This window comes from Psammomys obesus, unplaced genomic scaffold (assembly GCF_907164565.1).
Source record: "Psammomys obesus unplaced genomic scaffold, mPsaObe1.curated_primary_1811, whole genome shotgun sequence".
Lineage (NCBI taxonomy): Eukaryota > Metazoa > Chordata > Mammalia > Rodentia > Muridae > Psammomys > Psammomys obesus.
The window spans coordinates 1436341-1450856 of record NW_026593982.1 but is presented as its reverse complement, the minus strand read 5'-3'; the positions used below and the strand labels follow the sequence as shown (position 1 = coordinate 1450856).

General features: G+C 41.6%; 1 protein-coding gene across 1 annotated transcript in view; it reads left to right on the top strand.

Annotated features, from left to right (window-relative positions):
• Positions 1-3173: 3173 nt before the first annotated feature.
• The window catches only part of Alms1 (ALMS1 centrosome and basal body associated protein), a 98438-nt gene continuing 87095 nt past the window's right edge, over positions 3174-14516 (top strand). Inside the window, exons 1-2 of the mRNA XM_055617635.1 lie at positions 3174-3500; positions 8343-8520. Of these exons, the coding sequence (XP_055473610.1) occupies positions 3174-3500; positions 8343-8520 (505 nt within the window). The remainder of the gene's footprint in view (positions 3501-8342; positions 8521-14516) is intronic.

Genomic DNA, 14516 nt, shown 5'->3' with positions numbered 1-14516 from the left:
GAAAGCCAGGCATGGTGGCCAAGCCTATAGTCCTAGCACTAGAGAAGCTAAGAAAGGAGGATCCCCACAGGTTTGAGGTCAGCTACATAGTTCCAAGAGAACGTGGGCTGCAGAGTGAGATCCTATTGCAAACAAACAAGCAAGCAAACTGACAATGCTAGTCACTTCCATTATTTGTTTTTCTTTCTTTCTATGTCTGCAGGCGCTAGTTTTTTGAATGCTACTTTATTTTGGGGGTTCTTTAAAGCTTATACCCCTCTTCCAACCCCTAACCCCAGATAGAGGAAAAAAGAAGGTTATAAGGGAAAGCAGACCTAGACGTTTTTACTTCTTCCTGCTGGGTAGGGTCGTAGGATTCTTGTGGGGATAATACCAATATTTGTTGTCAGGAAATCCAGAAGTCTGGCTAACCAGCAAAAAGCAAATCAGCAAGCAGTCCTCTGCCTCCTGCAAGACACCACGCCTTCTTCCTCTGGGCTGTCATATTTATATTCTCAAAATCCTCAAACTTCAACTAATCCTAGCTGGCAAAGACCACACTCCAAATGAGACAATTAACAGGTGTGGACAAACTAAAATCCCACACTTGGGATTATTACAAAACATGTTTATATATCATAAACCAAAATGTTCCACAACATACATCTTTTTTGTTTGTTTGTTTTTGGAGACAGGGTTTCTCTGTGTAGCCTTGGCTGTCCTAGACTTGCTTTGTAGACCAGGCTGGCCTCAAACTCACAGAGATCTGCCTGCCTCTCCCTTCCTGAGTGCTGGGATTAGAGATGTGTACCACCAAAAGTAGCCACTTCTATTACTTATAACCAAAGAAGAGTGCTAAGTAAGTTCCAAACAAAAGGTCTTGAAAATGTGGACTATCTGGAATTGATCGTCAGCCTTGATAAGACTAGGTCTCAGTTACTTTTCTGCTGCTGTGATAAAATATCCTGACAAGAGCAACTTAAGGGAGGAAGGATTTAATTTGGTTCGCAATTTGAGGGCATAGTCCATCATGGTGGGAAAGTTCTGGCAGCAAGACCTTAAGACAATTAGTCATATCACATCCATAGTCATGAGCAGAGAGAAATGAATGTATGCATGTGTGCTTGATTGCTCTAAGTTCATTTTTCTACTTTTATCCAGTTCTGGACCTCTTGCCTAGGAGATGATGTCACCCACAGTGGGCAGGGTCTTCCCACATTAATTAACTTAAGACAGGCAATCTTTCACAAGCAAGCCAGGAAGCATATATGTATTCTTTTTTCTCTGTTCTAGACTGTGGATGAGGTGTGACCTGCTGCCTTAGCTTTCCTGCTATGAGGGACTACAAATAGTCTGAGATTATGAGCTAAAATAAACACTTTCTTCCTAAATTACTTTTTGCTAGGTATTTTATCACAGTAACATAAATTAAAACAAATGGGAATTTACTGAATACTTCATTTTGCCTTCATTGGTCTATCATAAATTTCTTTTATGTTTTTCTAAATTTTCTGATTATCATATTTTTGTATGCATTTATCTGCCTATTTTTCCAAACACATACACACATATACATATATAGTATATGTCATATACATAAATAGTAAAATTTTTTTATCTATGCCATATATAATTATAATTTTTGAAGCTGTTAGTGGATTTCTTTAGCCATTTGTGGCAATGATTCATCACACATGAGGGTTTGCCACCTGGAATCAACTGGCAGTTATAATCAGCTTCCCTTCACCCACATAAACACCTGGAGATTCACTTCATCAGCCCCCAGTTGCTAGCTGGTAGCAGAAGTCAAAAGTTCTCCAGTGGGCAGACAGTTAAAGGATTCCAAGGTAAGCCAAATTTGTTCCAGTATTCTTTTTATCATCTTTTGACCAGTCAGTTCAATCTGCACTCTGTTCTTTTCATTTGACAATGTTTGCTGAGCATCTCCTTACATTCCAGAGACTGTTCCAGACACTAGATACACTGTTGTGGCTTTTTCTGGGGAGACAGGAACAAATGTCTGTGATGGTTTAAATTAGAAATGTCTAATTCAATGTCTCAGTCATTTTACTTGGTTCCCAGTTGGAGACACCTTAGGCTTAGGATTTGCTGTTGGCAGCCTGTCATGCAGAGTGGAGGTGGGAGTGGGCATACGCCTTTACCTAAGTCATCTTACCCCCTCCTTTTTTAAAGACTTTATCTTTCTTCCCTTCCCTCCCTCCCTCCCTCCCTTTTTTCCTTCCTTCCTTCCTTCTTTCCCTCCCTCCCTCCCTCCTTCCTTTGTTTCTCTTTCTTCTTTCTTTCTTCTTTTGAGACAGGGCTTCTCTGTATCACCCCAGCTGTCTTGAAACTCCGTAAGTAGACCAAGGTGGCCTTGAACTCAAGAGATCCATTTGTCTGTGTCTCTAGAGTGCTGGGATTAAAGGCATGTGCCACCCCATTGAGGGGAGTTGCTTTGCTCCCTCCACTTTTATTTGGGTTCTGGGAATCCAGCTCAGGTGTTTAGGCTTATATTGAAGATGCCTTACTGGTAGAACCATCTTGGCAGTCCTTCAGAGGGTCTCTTAACCTCAGTTTATAGGTGCTCTGTCTCACACCACTGTGTTAAAGTCAGATCCCAGCTCCTTTTTGTTTTTTAACTACTCATCCCCTTACACTTCACTACTGCTTTCGTTCAAGTGCAAGCAGTAAGCTGTCACTTAAGGCACTAACCCTTTAAAAATCTGTAACTTGCAGCCGGGCACATGCCTGCGGAGGCATTTGAGTTCGAGGCCAGCCTGGTCTACAAAGCGAGTCCAGGACAGCCAAGGCTACACAGAGAAACCCTGTCTCGAAAAACCAACAACCAGAAAAACCGTTGTAACCTGCGAACGTGATGATAACAGGTTTATTCTAGGGCAAGAGACAAAAAAATTAGTGGTGAATTGCGGAGGGCTCCTAGCACCGCCAGAGCCCGGTCTAGGTTTATTGTGAGCATACAGTGAGCAGAGCCCCACCTCTTCCGCGGCCTTCCCGCGCGCCCCGCGGGGCGTCCCTAGCAACGCGCGCGCTCACTCGCAGCCCCGCCCCGTGAGAGGTGGTGGCGGCAAGCGCGCCTGCGCGCGGCCGCAACCGCCAGTCAACTCGCTTCCCCTCCCTCCCCGCGCCCCTCCCCTCTCCTCCTCCTCCACAGCCGCCTGGTGCGAGACGCCAATATGGAGCCGGAGGACTTGCCGTGGCTCGGCGAGCTGGAGGAGGAGGAGGAGGAGGAGGATGGGGAGGTGTTGGAGAACGAGTTAGGGGCTGCGACCGAGGGGGCGGAGGAGGCCCGGACCTCTGAGGAGACCACGGGAATGGAAGAGTTTGACGAGGGGGAGCCCGAAGTGGACTTGGATTTTAACTGCGAGTCCCAGCCGCTGGAGAGCACGGACGAAGAGGAGGACGAGATGGCTAAAGCCTGGTTGGAGGCTCAGCCTGTCCAAGCTACTAGACTTCTCCTTCCGCCCCCGCCCCCGCGACACCTGTACCGGGACAAGACGAAGGTGAGGGGCGCCGCTGCAGCCGGGGTCCGGGCTGTGGGGAGCAGCGGGGCTGAGGGCCAAGTGCCGGTCGAGGTGCTTCCTCTGCTGAAATTGGTCCAGGATCTCAGGGCCTGCTCCCTGCGGGACTGGACACCAAACTCTTCGCAGTCTCGGGTTCTTCCTGGCTGTGACATCTCTGGTGTCTCTCCCGCCTCTTAGTGAGTCCGTTTTTGTATTTTTGTTTTTGCTTTTTGCAGTAGGGCAGATATGATAGATGCGCTGGGAGCCAGTACTGCCAGGGCATGCAGTTAGAAAGGCTTTTTGGCAGGAGTTGGGAGCTTGGGGGGTGGGGGAGGCTAGGGAATAGCTAGCTAGTGGAGAGACATTTAGCACCCTAGTTTTATTGAAGTACAAGAAGCCCCCCCCTTCCCGGGAGGAATCAGTGTAGGTTTTGCGCGAGCTCTCGAGAAGCTTCCCGCCCATTGTGTGTCTCTGAGAATGCATTTGTAGCAATTAATGGGTCCCTAGCCAGTGGCAGGAACTTAGAATGGAAGTAGCTTGTGAGGCAGCTCTACCCTAGAAAATTAGAAAGCACGAGGTTAAAAACCAAATGGAGGAAGAGAGTTTACAGAGCTCCGGCCAAGATCATTTTGAAACTAACCATGCTCTAAATGCCTTTTAACTGTCTGGAACTGCGTTGTTCCTGACGGCGATGTGTGGCTCTTTACATGTTAATTAGTTAGTAAGAAGGAAGACTAGAGGGGCTGGTGGTGTGTTTAAGTGGTGGAGGGAGGTCTTGCCTAGTGTGTTCAAGGTTCTGAGTTCAAGCCCTAGTACTTGGGGTGGGGGCGGGGGAGAAAGAATAAAATTAGGAATTCAGTGCCCCTGTTTTAATCGCTTCTCAAATGCTTAATGGCCATGCTCAGTTAGTGGTTGTCACATTGGATATAGTTACAGAACGATTCCATTGATCACAGTGATAGTGTGTGCCGTGGTGACTGAAGAGCAGTGCCTGATGTTTGCTTGCTAGATTTTGCAGGGGGATGTTTAATTCACTCAGCTTATGCTTGAAGTATTCACCTTGTACTTGATGAAAAGGAAATGACAAACCAAACTGCCGCCTTTCTGGTGTTCCCATTCTAAAGAGAGAGGCAGATAAAATTCACATGGTCTCTAAGTAAAACTGGTGTGTGCTAAAATGCTGTGAATGCATAAAATAGGTAACCTGGATTTGTCAGTGAAGATTGGGGAGTTACCTTGAAGACTATAAAGCTAACTAAATAAGGGTTTTAAAAAGTCTAGATGAGGAAGGCACTTCTGGTTAGCAAGAGTGCCATTTTCACATTTTACATTTGTTTTTATTTTTATTTTTGTAGGACTAGGATTGAACCTGGGCCTCTGGGCACGCTAGGCAAACATTCTATCTACCACTGGGCCACATTGTTTAAAGCATGCCATTTTCAAGGTCAAGTCTGGACTACAAGGTTTTATATGTTATGCCAGGGATTTCGAGGCATTATCCCTGGAATTTGAGAAGACAATAAAATGTTCTAAAGAAATTTATGAATAGATTTGTGCTTTAGCAAGATAATTAGTAGTAGCTAATGCTAGTAGGGGGAGATATAAAGCAGCCTGAATAAGTGAAAGACACTAATTAGAGGGTCAGACAAAAAGTTTTTTAGAACAAGGAAGTGAGTAGCATGTACTTTTTAATTCTAGGGTTTAGTTTGTTTGGTTGGTTTTTGGTTTTTTAAGACAGGATTTCATTGTATAGCCTTGGCTTCCTGGAACTTGCTCTGTAGACCAGGCCGGCCTCAAACTTACAGAGGTTTGCCTGTCTCTGCCTCTGAGTGCTGGAATTAGAGATGAGCACTGCCATGAGCAGCTAATTCCAGCATTTAGAAAAGTGGGCCTCAACCTTTCTAATGCTGCCACCGTTTAATACAGGGTTATGTTGTGCTGACCCTCAACCATAAAATTATTTCATTGCTACTTCATAACTGTAATTTTGCTACTGTTGGTTGGCTGTTTGGTTGGTTGATAGGTTGGTTTTTGGAGACAGGATTTGACAATTTTGCTGCTGTTGTGAATTGTAATGTAAATTCAGGGTATCTGATATGCAACCCCTAAGGGGCTGAGGCCCACAGGTTGAAAACTGCTAATTTAGAGTCAAAGGCGGGTGGTTCTCTTGAGTTCCAGACCAGCCTGGGTCTGTATACAACAGGGAAATTGATGGGAAAAGTAGGTTGTTTCAAGATATATTTGTCATGCTGTGGACAGTGTTGACAGACTGGTATACATGGTGCTGTGAATTCACTGAGACAAAAAGCCACAAGTGGAAAATTTAGGCTCTTTCGTGGGAGACTTTTCTGGCATTGTTTCAGTGTCATGGTGCCCTGGTTGTTTAGGTCTAGTGGGACCCCGTGTGGGCTTTTTTTTTCAACTGGTTATCTGTGCAGGGCAGGTATGGGTCACTCAGGGTCAAATTTCTGATGGTCTAGTGTACTCACTCAAGAGTGGAGACAGTCCTGTCAGTATGCCCTGAGACAGATTGCAGCCAGGGCTTGTTAAACCAGCTCTTTCTGAAGGCAGCAGGGGCTTTGCTTTGAAGCCTGGCCTGTTTTGGGGCCAAAACAAACTGGCCTTGTTCTGAGATTAGACTGATTCGGTTTAAACTATCCATCCCAGAACAGCATGGACATTTAGAAAGCAAAATCGTCACACTTCATTATGGATTGGATGTGGAAAAGGTGTGACCAGGTGTTAGGTTAGTCAGTTAATGCTTGTGCTGATTTTGAGATCTAACCAGGTCTTTGTTGGCCTTGAGCAGGTGATGGATTGGCTAGGTGAGTGATAAGATCAAATTTGGTTTTGAAGAGAAGTGGTCCAGACTAGAAAATTTAAATAGTACATTATCTACATCTAGACCATAGAGAAAGCCACTATACATTTGAAGAACTCTCTTAACTTAGTTTGTTCTGACTTCTTATTTTAATAACTGAATATTTAAATTGTCCAGTTGTGGTGGAAAAATACTGCCTCTTAGCGCTCAAGGTGTCTTTCTCCTTCCCTGGAAGTTTGGTTTTGTTTTTGAGACAGGGTTTCACTGTATAGCGCTGGCTGGCCTGGAACTTGCTGTGTTGATCAGGCTGGTTGAACTCAGAGATGTGACTGCCTCTACTTCCCAAGTGCTGGGAATAAAGGTGTGGTTATTATGCTCAGTCCTGCTTACATCAGTTATTCACATTAGAGAATATATGACAGTATAGGTTGCCCTTCTTTTGTTTGCTTTCTGAAGTTGATTTCGAATCCTGATCTTGATGCATGTTAGGCAAACTCTGCTGTTGTAAATAAAATAATGAGTGTTGGGCTATATAATGTTTATTATTAGCTGTAAGATTATCACGGTGGTATTATCTAACCCGCTGTTACAAATAAGACACAGACACATGTTAGATTTTATAATTGCCTTGTTTACCTTAAACAAGGTATACTGTCTCAATATGCTCACCATCCATTGCTATCCACCTTAATCCTCATCTGGTCTACCTTCCATCCATAATCCCTTGGTATTTGTTTGTATTTTTCATCTGAGCCTTTTCACGCCATTATTGGAGTCTTTCTCCCAGGCATGTGGTTTCTTCTCCATGCTAACCCATCATGGCATCCTCTTTCCTCCTCTCTTTCCATCTCTCTCTCCTGAACCTAAAAGCCCAGGAACCTCAGCCACACCTACCCCATTCTGCCCTGCCCAGGTTTAGGCTGTTTAATCAATCAAGTATAATGACTTAGGCAAGTTTACACAACAAGGATAGGTATAACCAGATCTTGAGTAACATGTGTCAGACCAACCTCCAAAACTCTGCCTCATAAGCCCTGCTCTCCCAGATCCCCCTCCGCACAACAGTGTCTCACTAGGTAGTCCTTGCTCTGTAGACCATGCTGGCCTGGTCTGCCTGCCTCTGCCTCCTGAGTGCTGAGATTAAAGGCATGTGCCACCACTGGCTGGCTGTCTATTTTCCTTTTTTAAACAGGTAAGTTTATATAAATAAAATATGGAAAAGTAAACTGTTATACTCAGATGAGTTTCATCAGATGAGTTTTAAAAAGTAGTCTTGTAAATACCACTGTTCTTGAGACATACAGCATTGCTGTTATGTACAAAAGTTTCTGAGTGCTGTTTTAATCATTGCCTTCTCCAGTTCTTGACCTTGCAGTAAGCACCTGTAGTTGGTGGGTGGGCCTTTTCAAAATTACAGTGTGTAGACTTTTAAAATTTGATTTCTTTCCTTCTGAAATTAGCCCATGTTGCATGTTATCAACTCTTTAATTTTTATTGTTGAATAATATTCTTTCAAGTTTTTGAGTAAACATGATAAAATAAAATAATTTTATTTTAAAATAAAAAATAAAATGATTTTATTTCTGTTGAGTAAATACCTAGGAATAGATTAGCTGAATTATGTACTTTACCAGAATATGCTGGTATTATTTTCTGAAGTACCTGTTCCATTTTGCCTTAAGGAATACTGTAGCTAGGCTTGGAAATATTTGTTCAGCTTTTTTAAAAATTATCACAGTATAGTACCATATATTTGTCATATAGTACCAAATATATTGATTTAACAATGAGAACTTAGGACATAGCACAAGTGTCAGTAACTATCTTGGTACTAGGAGATAAGAGTGATTAGACGAGACCTACAAGGAGGTTAATGTGGGGAGAAGGAACATAGAAGGGACAAGTTTCGTTTTCCACTGTGGTGAGGATATTGTTAAATATGCTGTGAGTAAACAGTAGTCTAAGTATTAATGTGCTGACTCAGTTAATGACCAAAATCCTTTCCTTTAAAATTGTTTCAGGGAGCAGAATCTTGGCATTGTCTTCCTCAAGAAAGGGACTCTTCCAAAACCGTGGATACATATCAGACCGGGACTAGTAGAAGAGAGGGAACGGAAGAAATACAATTCTCTCTGGAGGAAGGTGAATTGGCTCAGTCACAGCATCCAGTAAAGGAACTCTTTTGTTCTCCATTGCAAAGTATGTTTTTTTTTTAACATTTTATTTTATTTCATGTGTATGGGTGTTTACCCTACCTGTATGTCTGCGCACCATGTTTGTGCCTAGGGCCCGTGGAGTCTGGAAGAGGATGTCTGATTTCCTGGAACTGGAATTATGGATGCTGGGAATCAAATCTAGATTCTCTTGAAGGGCAGCCAGTGCTCTTAACTGCCAAGCTGTCTCTCCAGACCCAATGCCTCTGTGTCTTTAACCAGAGGTAATAGCTTATATTTTTGTTTTATTTTTTTAGTTTTTTTAAAGACCAGGCTGCCTGCTTCTGCCTCTTGAGTGTTGGTGTGAAAGGCGTGTACCACCACTACCTGGCAATAGCTTATATTTCTAAAAACTGTGTGTATATGCGTGCTTGTTAGTTTGTTCCTAACAATCCGTGCTAGTTCAGGATTTCACGTGAGGATCTCTGTGGATCTATACTCAGAAGAATAAGTTGGTTCTGGTTTTCCACACTGCCTGGTTGGCTTAGCTATATTAAATATGCTACAGATCCTCATTTTAGCATGCCCCATTGCTAATAGAAGGCCGAAAGGTGATTGCTCGTGGGTATTTGTTGTTAGTCTTCCGTAGCACAGTTGCTCTTGGGAAAAGCACTTGTTATCTTTGGTTGGTGCTCTCTCATCAATGGAGTCTCAGTGTTTCCTCACAGATAAAATGTCTGTCTTTCTTAGTTTTTCTATTTCTGCCTCCTTTTCTGTGAAGAACTTGGCATAACTAGACAACAGTAGTACTATGGGATTAGTGTTACTATAGTCTTCAGAGCAGGAGTCAAAAACTGTAGCCCCTAGGCCTTAGCACCCTTTTGTACAAAATTTAAGAATGCTTATTTTTCTTCTCTCTCTCTTTTCTTTTCTCTCTTCTCTTCTCTTCTCTTCTCTTCTCTTCTCTTCTCTTCTCTTCTCTTCTCTTCTCTTCTCTTCTCTTCTCTTCTCTTTTCTTTCTTTTAGTTGTTCTCAGAAAATGTCTTGTGGTATATCCCATCCTGCTGAGAACTCTAGATCTCCCTAGTTCAACCTCCCGAGTGCTGGGATATATGTGTGTACCAAGCCTGGAAACATTTTTGTTTTTTACTTTTATTGTGGTGCCCTGGATTTAACCCAGGGCTTTGCACATGCTTGGCAAATACTTTACTACTAAGTTAAAGTCTCTGCTATATGAATTTTTAAAAGATTGTGAAAGCAAAATATATGTGACAGTTCATATGTTATCAAGAGGCCTAAAATATTTATGCTCTACCCTTGACCAAATATATTTGCTTACTTGTAGTTTAGAAGTTAAAATGAAGACATGTGAAATATAAGATGCTACATTTAACTTAATGTAAGATCTTCCTTAAAAAGGTAATATACTAGCAACAGAAAATAAGTCTGTTATAGCAAAACGTCAAGGGAAATTCTATGATAGAAAGATTTCAGCATTTAGTGAGAGACTATATAATGTAGTTTCTAGTATCCTAATGTATTGTACAGCTGCAGTTTTCCCTTTTACAGTAGATAAAGTAGGACATTTAAAGCTACTGGTTCTTGCATCTTATGGCCAGTGGATATGCCATTTCTACTCTTCTGTCCTGCATGGATGCTGTCATCACGGTATTAGGTTATCACCAATGGCAGATGTCATTGATATGACCAGTGACAGAGGGATCCGTGCTGGCAACATATATCCTAAAGTGAGGAAACAGTTGAGAGCAGTATAAGGCATTGCTGGTTAGCTGTACAGCCTTCCTTTCAACTACACACATATATATGACATGCTTGAAAATTAATTATTTGGGCTTGAGAGATGGCTCAGAGGTTAAGGTTAAGAGCACTGGCTGCTCTTCCAGATGTCCTGAGTTCAATTCCCATCTATAATGAGATCTAGCGCCCTCTTCTGGCAAGCAAGTATACATGCAGACAGAACATTGTATACAAACTAAATATTTTTTAAAAAAGACAAGTAACTGTTTAATTCTGGCTTGCTCCTTTAGAAATTGTATTTTTTTAAAAGATTTATTTATTTATTATTTATACAGTATTCTGCCCGCACACCAGAAGAGGGCACCAGATTTCATTATAGATGGTTGTGAGCCACCATGTGGTTGCTGGGAATTGAACTCAGGACCTTTGGAAGAACAGAAAGTGCTCTTAACCTCTGAGCCATCTCTCCAGCCCCTAGAAATTGTATTTTCTACTTACCTGATTTATCTCTCAAACTCCACTCACATATCTTTAAATATTTAAAGAGATAATCAAATGGTGCTTCTAACTAATTACTTATGATTTCTTGATTACATATATATTTATGATAATAAAGATTTCTGATCTTTTCTAGCTCCTACCATTTGCCTGAAAATTTCATGATTTCCTTGTTTTTAATTGTTGAGCAGTTTTCCATACTAACTCATATGTACCACACTTTCTGTATCCATTCCTCAAGTGAGGGACATCTGGGTTGTTCCCGGCCTCGGCTATTACAAACAAAGCTGCTATGAACATGATTGAGCAAATGTCCTTGTTGTATACTTGAGCATCTTCTGGATATATGCCTAGGAGTGGTATAGCTGGATCTTGAGGAAGCACTATTCTTATTTGTCTGAGAAAGTGCCAGATTGATTTCCAAAGTGGCTGTACAAGTTTACATTCCCACCAGCAATGGAGTAGGGTTCCTCTTTCTCCACATCCTCTCCAGCATGTGTTTTCACTTGAGTTTTTGGTCTTCGCCATTCTGATGGGTGTAAGGTAAAAATCTCAGGGTCGTTCTGATTTCCATTTCCCTGATGACTAAGGATGTTGAGCATTTCTCTAGGTGTTTCTCTGCCATTCAGTGTACCTCTATTGAGAATTCTCTGTTTAGCGCTGCACCTCATTTTTAAAAATTTTTTATTTTTATTAATTATAGTTTATTCACTTTGTATCCCAGCTGTAGTTCCCTCCCCAATCTCCTTCCAATTCCACCCTCCCTCCCTCTTTTTTTCCTATGCCCCTCCCCCAGTCCAATTATAGGGGAGGTCCATGGGCTACTCTGTACCCCATTTTTTAATTGGGTTATTTGATTTGTTGTTCTTTAACTTCTTAAGTTCTTTATACATTCTGGATATTAGCCCTCTGTCAGATATAGGGTTGGTGAAGATCCTTTCCCAACCTGTAGGCTGTTGTTTTATTCTGAGGACAGTGTCCTTTGCTTTAAGGTATCAAAACATACACTGAGACTTTTAGCCAAAGTTTGGGCAGAGTGCATGGAATCTTATGAAAGAAGGGGGAGCTAAGACCTGGAAGGGACAGGAGCTCCACAAGGACAGCAACAGAACCAAAAAATCTGGGAACAGGGGTCTTTTGTGAGACTGATACTCCAAACAAGGATCATGCATGGAGATAACCTAGAACCCCTGCACAAATGTAGCTCATGGCAGGCTATTTGATCACCCCCCCTGAGGGGCGGGGGGAAGCAGCCTTACCAGTCCACAGAGGAAGACAATGAAGCCAATCCTGAAGAGATCTGATAGACTAGCATCAGAAGGAAGGTGAGGAGGACCTCTCCCCTAATAATTGGACTAGGGGAGGGGCATAGGAGAAGATTCGGGAGGGAGGTAGGGTAGGATTGAAAGGGGGAGCGGGGGAGGGGCCTACATCTGGGATACAAAGTGAATAAACTGTAATTAATAAAAATAAAAAAAATTTCTGTAAGTTCTGGAACTTGGTCAGGGATAACTACTTTTTAATTTTATTGTTTTTTTCATATTATTTTATGCGTATGTATGTTTTGTTTGCATGTATGTTTGTGTACCACCCAAGTGACCAGTGCTGGAGAAGGCCAGAACAGCGTGTCAGATCCCTTGGGACTGGAGTTTCAGATGATTATAAGTCACCAATTGGGTGCTGGTAATCAAACTTAGGTCCTCTGGAAAAGCAGCAGCCAGTGCTCTATTTTTTGTTTTGTTTTGGTTTGTTTTGGTTTGGTTTGGTTTGGTTTGGTTTGGTTTGGTTTGGTTTGGTTTGGTTTTCAAGACAGAGTTTCTCTGTGTAGCCCTGGCCATCTTGGAACTCTTATGTAGACCATGCTGGTCTTGATCTCAGAAATCTGCTTCTGCCTTCCGAGTGCTAGGATTTAAGGCATGAGCCACTACTGCCTGGCTACAGCCAGTGCTCTTAACCATTGCGCCATCTCTCCAGTACCTATAGCTAACTTTTAAAAAAGACCAACAGATCATTGAAATGACGAGTGTTCCATGAAAATAATTTCTGCCCAGTTTCTAGGATGCTCTTGATTTTTCCAGGGATGAAGACCATATGTTTTAAAGGTTTAAAAATGATTTTCTAATGCAGTGGCAAAGATGAACCATATTAAATATTCTCTGACTTAAAAGGCTTTTCTTTGTGTGTGGGTGTTTCAAATGTATACTGTGTGTGTGCATGCTAGACGACAACATCTGGGTTTGTTCCTCAGGAGACATTCATTCACTTACTTGTCTGAAACTCAGTGATTTGACTCACTGGTTGGCTAGCAAACCCCAAAGATCTGCCTGGTTTTATCTTTTCAGTACTGGGATGCAAATGTGCAATATCATGCCTGACTTTTTTACATCAATTTGTAGAATTGAACTCAGGTTTTCATGTTTGAGCAGAAAGCACTTTACTAACTAAAACTGTATTATATATACTATCTTTTTTTTTTTTTTTCAAGATAGGGTATTTCTGTGTAGTCCTGGCTGGCCTGGATTCGCTTTGTAGACCAAGCTGGCCTAGAACTCTCAGAGATCCACCCTCCTCTGCCTTCCTGAGTTCTGGGATTATAGGCGTGTGCCAATGCACCTGGCTTCCGTATCTTATTTTTAACCAATTCAGTAAAAGGTTTTAATTTGAATACCTACTAAGAGTAACTGATACTTTGCTTGTCACTGAGGATACAGCTGTGATATAGCAGCTTTGTGGAGTTTGAACCAAGCAAGTGTGTCAAATCCAGAGCAGTGAGAGCATTAGGGTACTAAGTGAGGGACCATAGCACCACTGTGAGCAACAGTACTGTGAATAAGAATACCACTGTGAGCAAACATTCTTTGAGGGCACCCCAGGGAGAAGGCTGGTGCCAGGGTAGTAGTTGAAATCAAGAAAGTGTGCCGTAGCAATCATTAATTTCATGTTGAAAAGCAGTTTTCTTTTACCAACACATCACTAAAATCAATTTTAGTAGGTTAATGTTTCAGAAATAAAGTTCTATTTCTATGAATATCTAATTTTTGGTTTATAATTTTGTGTTATAGGGAATACAGATTTTATGCTAGTTTATACATATTTAAAGACATAAGAATGACTTAAGTTTGGCATCGTGGCACATACCTTTAGTCCTAGCACTTGGGAGGGAGAGGCAGATGCAGAGGAAGGCAGATCTCTATGTTTGAGAACACCCTGATTTACATAGAGAATTCTAGGACAGGCAGGAGTACACAGAGAAACCCTGTCTTGAACAAAACAACTCCCCCAGTGCCACCTCCCCCGACTGATTCGGTAATCGGCAACAAATAAAGAATTACTTAGGTAGGAAACCATAATGGTTTTTTTTCTTTAAAGCTATTTTACAAACTCTTTAGGTAACATACCTATTTTATACATTTTAGAAACAGAAATCCAAAGAGCATTTGTGTTTGTGATATCTTTTCATACTAGAGCTAAAACAGAAAACTTAAATGTTTGTTTAAAACTGCCTACCTATTACTTATATATTAATATCATACATAGTTTTATAGACAACCATTTTGTAAGACAAAAATATTTTTTTTAAAAGGAAGGCCTTGTTTCAATAATATATTGAAAATAATTTTGGTCCTTATCACATCCTAAGAGTAGGGCCTAAAGCCCTACTAGATTACACTTTGGTATAATGGCTTTAGTTTTTATATTACTTAAGATTGAGGAGCTAACAAGATGACTCAGCAGGCAGAGGCACCTGCGGCCAAACCCGATGACTAAGTTTGATTCTTCTCACAT